We start from the raw sequence: 4,494 nt of genomic DNA on the forward strand, positions 1-4,494 counted from the left end.
GAGGAGAGGCGCGAGCAGCGGCTGAAGCGCGAGCAGGACGAGGAGAGGCTGGAGCAGGAGGAGAGGCGCGAGCAGCGGCTGAAGCGCGAGCAGGAGAGGCTCGAGCAGCGGCTGAGGCGGGAGCGGGAGCTGGCGGAGGAGGAGCAGAAACAGGCCCGGGAGCGGGTTAAGAGCCGCACCCCGAGGTGGCAGTGGCAGCTAGAAAGCGAGGCCGACGCACGCCAGAGCAAAGTGTACTCGGGGCCCTACAGGCAGGAAGAGCAGAGGCGTCGCCAGGAGCACGAGGAGAAGAGGCGGCGCCAAGAGCGGGAGCAGCAACCACCGGAGCAGGAGGAGCAGGCCCGCCGGCAGGAGGAGGAGGAGGAGCAGCGGCGGCGCGCGAGAGAGCAGGAGCTGCAGTTACTCAGAGAGGAGCAGCAGCTGCAGCGACGGGAGCGCGCTGGACAGCTCCAGGAGGAGGAGGGCCTCCAGGAGGATCGTGAGAGGAGGCGACGCCAGGAGGAGCGGCGCCGTGACCAAACATGGAGGTGGCAACTAGAGGAAGAAAGCCAGAGACGCCGCCACACGCTGTACGCCAAGCCGGCCCTGCGGGAGCAGCTGAGAAAGGAAGAAGAGCTGCAGCAGGAGGAGCAGCTCCAGCGCCAGGAGCGCGACAGGCAGTACCTCGAAGAGGAGCTTCAGCGGAAGGAAGAGCAGCTGCAGAGAGAGGAACGAGAGAAGAGAAGGCGCCAGGAGCGGGAGAGACAATACTGGGAGGAAGAGGAGCTGCAGAGAGAGGAAGAGCAGCTGCAGAGGGAAAAGAGACGCCAGCATCGGGAGGAGGAGGAGCTCCAGCGCCTGGAGAGGAAGCGGCGATTCCGGGATGAGGATCAGCGCGGTGATCTGAAATGGCAGTGGCAACCACAGAAAGAAACTGAAGTTCGTAATAACAGGGTTTACAGCAAACGTAGAGAGAATGAAGAAAAGTTCCGGACACTGGAAGATTCCCAGGTGCGGGACAGACAGTTCCAGCAGGATCGGTGGCCCCTGCTGGATGAACAGAAGAGAGATCCAGAGCAAGGGAGGAGGCTCTGGCAGCCCCAAGACAGGCAATATCCAGCCGAAGAACAGCTGGAGCGAGAAGAGCAAAAGGAAGCCAAAAGAAGAGAGAGGAAGTTCCAAGAGGAAGAGCATCTGCTGAGAGAGGAAAGAGAAGAGAAAAGACGCCGTCAGGAGAGAGACAGGAAATTCCGCGAGGAGGAGCAGCTCCTCCAGGAAAGAGAAGAGCAGCTGCGCCGCCAGGAGCGCGACAGGAAATTCCTCGAGGAGGAACAGCAGCTGCGCCGCCAGGAACGCGACAGAAAGTTCCTCGAGGAGGAACAGCAGCTGCGCCGCCAGGAACGCGAGCAACAGCTGCGCCAAGAGCGCGACAGAAAATTCCGCCTAGAAGAACAGCAGCTGCGGCTTGAGGAGTGGGAAGAGCAGAAGCGCCGGCAGGAGCGAGACCGGCAGTTCCTGGCAGAGGAGCAGTTTGCCTGGGAGAAGAGTCGTCGCCAGGAACAAAAACTGCGGCAGGAAGAAGAGCAGAGACGTCGCCAGGAGTTGGATAGGAAATTCCGGGAGGAAGAACAGCTCCGCCGCCAGCAGGAGGAGGAGCAGAGGCGCCGCCAAGTCCGGGAGAGACAATCCCAAGGAAACAAGGGCCGTGGGCAGGTTCTGGAGTCTGGCACGCGTCAGTTTGCCTATGTCCCAGTGCGCTCCAGCCCTCTCTATGAGTACATCCAAGAGCAGAGATCTCAATACCGCCCTTAAGAGATGCTACCAATATCCTGACACCTGCCAAAGCTTCCAACAAAGGAAAATGAGAAACTCTGGGTACCAAGTGATAAATGTTTCTGGTTGTGGGAAAATTCTTTGATGTTAGAATGTGTCTTTTCTTCCAAAATCCTAAGCTACACTCATTTTATGTACTTTGTACTCTTGCATTTTATTCTTCCTGAAGTAGTTCTTTACTGCAAGATGTCTTTACTCTTTGATGCAGATGTGTGCATTCTTAAATCTGCATTCTTAAAAACATATAAATCAGTTAATCTAAGTTTTGTTTGAGGAACACGTTAATTTATTGCTTTCAGAAGTAACTAGACTAATGCAGCAATTTGAGATTCAAACCAGTAGGTCTGTTTGTTTAATGGTTGATCCACCTTGTGGAGGGTTAAGATGTTTTTAATGTTCAAGTTGATATTTCTTCTTGGCCCTAAATTTCATAAATCTTTATCTCCAAATAGCATTTCATTTTTTGTGGCATAATTAGCACAGATTCCAAGTGACTGAATTTTTACAACCCTTGAATAGTGCTGGGGTAGAGGGGGTCACTTCTGCAGAAAAACTCCCTGTGAAATCACCCCATAACTGGAAGAAATATCTGTTAAGAATAAGGTTTAGCTTGAAGACTTAGAATTTGAATTAGATTTTTTTTTACATACTCCACTTAAACACTTAAAATTTCACAAAGCAAAAGTGAAGTGTTTCTCAAACAGCTTAGGAGCTCAAATTTTAAAACTATGTCTGCTGTAGTTGGTGTAGTACTCAGTTCTATTCCTCGAAGTTTTGATGGGTTTGAGAATATCACTAACCTTTGTTAGTAATTTTAACTTAGAAGGAAGCTGCTCAAAATCCTATAAACATTTTTCTTACTCTAGGGCCAATAAGAGATCACAGAGAGCATGTTGGGGGAGGGAAAGGGGAAAATGTGTGAACAAAAGGGCAAGTTTCTAGAGGCCTTTTGACAGACCCATCAGCCCACAATCCTTTGAGGCCTATTGATACTACCTTGGAGACATTCTTGTTGAAATAATTGGACTGTCTGAAAAATTAATAATAAATGTTTGGCAAATAATTATTTTTGTCTGTTTTAACTATGTGTCAATCATAACTCAAGGTCTAATGGTCTGGAAACTCACATAAGTTCCCAGTCACTGAAGGGTATTTTGTTACCATTATCTATGTCCAAATATGAAAGGGGGGATCCTCTATTTTCCCCCAACCATTTTTCCCAGTTAGGGTGAACCCTATATTATTTCCAACCCCACACTGGGATTCTCTTTCCAAGTGTTTTTGTTCTTGACCCCACAGCTTTCTGTGCCATTTCTTTCAGTGCCTCACTAGTCATGATAAATACTGGTGCTCCCAATGTCTGTTAATATTTCCTTCTGAAAATGCAGCAGCTTCTTGGTCTCTGATGTCTGAAAAGCCAGTGGTAGTAAATGGCCTGAAACTTTAGATTGGCACTATAGGAACTGTAGATAACCAGTTGATTTAAGCAACACAATCCATGAGGTGGCTGAGTCAGGAGGTACTTAATAGTAATTAGGCCAAAGTATCAAATTATCATCTAATAATCCAAACGCCCATAGGCCACTTGCTGGAGTCTATATTTAGTATTCACATTTTAGTAACTAGGAGTAAGTCCAAGAAGGCCCTGATCACGACAGTATCATTTCTAATTGTGAGGGTCATGATGAGAAGATGCCCTAAAACTATAGTCACTCAAAATTTTGGTCAATGGTAGAGACAAGGAAGTTAAGCCTATGGCTCCTGAGTATCGTTCCGACAGAGTAAGGTGCCATTTTCTGCAAGGAACACAACCTCTCTCTCTCTCTTTCTCTCTTTTGCTTTAATACCACTGTTAAATGCCCACCAAAAACATACCTGGGAATCTCCTGACACCATCCTGGAATTTCATTTCTTTCAAATGATTTCTAATTGCAAAACTATTTTTCTCCTAAAGAATCTTCAAAGAAACCCTAGAAGACCCTCACTGGTTTTCCTCAGAGGATCCTTTCAGTGGGCACTCATTTGAGATCCTCCTTATAAATGCTCAGCCTCAGGATACTATTGAAATATACACTCATCAGCTAAGCTACACTTTAACAATAATAATTATGGTAAAAAATAAAGCCCTGCAGACTTCTTGTAGCCCTTTACAAGAAGAGGAAAAAAACAATTTCCAAAGAAGAAAGTATTATTTCATCACAATTATAATAACACGTAGTTAAAAAAAAAAATGTGTCAGCCAGTCCCTGCCCTCTGGCTATTCTTTTAGCATGCTAGAAGGAGAATGTGTAGGCCAACCGTTCTGCTCCACCTGAACAATATACTTGCATGGGTAGAACTTTGAGGCTATTGAGCAACTGCCTGCTTAACTATAAACTGGGAGCTCTATTAACATCACCTTGGCTGCTGCTGGGGAATGAAGTGAAGGGTTTAATATGCTGTGATGGAAAAGGTGGTCTCCATGTGTTATGGGCTGAATTGTGCCCTGCCCTGCCACTGCAAAGGTTTATGTGTTGAAGTCCTAACCCTCAGTTCTTCAGAGTGTAACCATATTTGGAGATGTGGCATTTATAGAGGTAATTAAATTAAAATGGGGTTGTTAGGTTGGGCCCTAATCCAATATGACCGGTGTCCTTAAGAGGAAATTTGGACACAGACACACAGGGAAGATAATGTGAAGAC

General features: G+C 47.3%; 1 protein-coding gene across 1 annotated transcript in view; it reads left to right on the forward strand.

Moving 5' to 3' along the window:
* TCHH (trichohyalin) overlaps positions 1-2,025 on the forward strand; it is a 29,853-nt gene extending 27,828 nt beyond the window's left edge. Inside the window, exon 5 of the mRNA XM_012658549.1 lies at positions 1-2,025. This exon is cut by the window's left edge and continues 7 nt beyond it. Coding sequence (XP_012514003.1) covers positions 1-1,791 — 1,791 coding nt within the window. The 3' untranslated portion in view covers positions 1,792-2,025.
* The last annotated feature ends 2,469 nt before the right edge of the window (positions 2,026-4,494 follow it).

Source organism: Propithecus coquereli, unplaced genomic scaffold (genome assembly GCF_000956105.1).
Source record: "Propithecus coquereli isolate 6110/MARCELLA unplaced genomic scaffold, Pcoq_1.0 Scaffold59, whole genome shotgun sequence".
Classification (NCBI taxonomy): domain Eukaryota; kingdom Metazoa; phylum Chordata; class Mammalia; order Primates; family Indriidae; genus Propithecus; species Propithecus coquereli.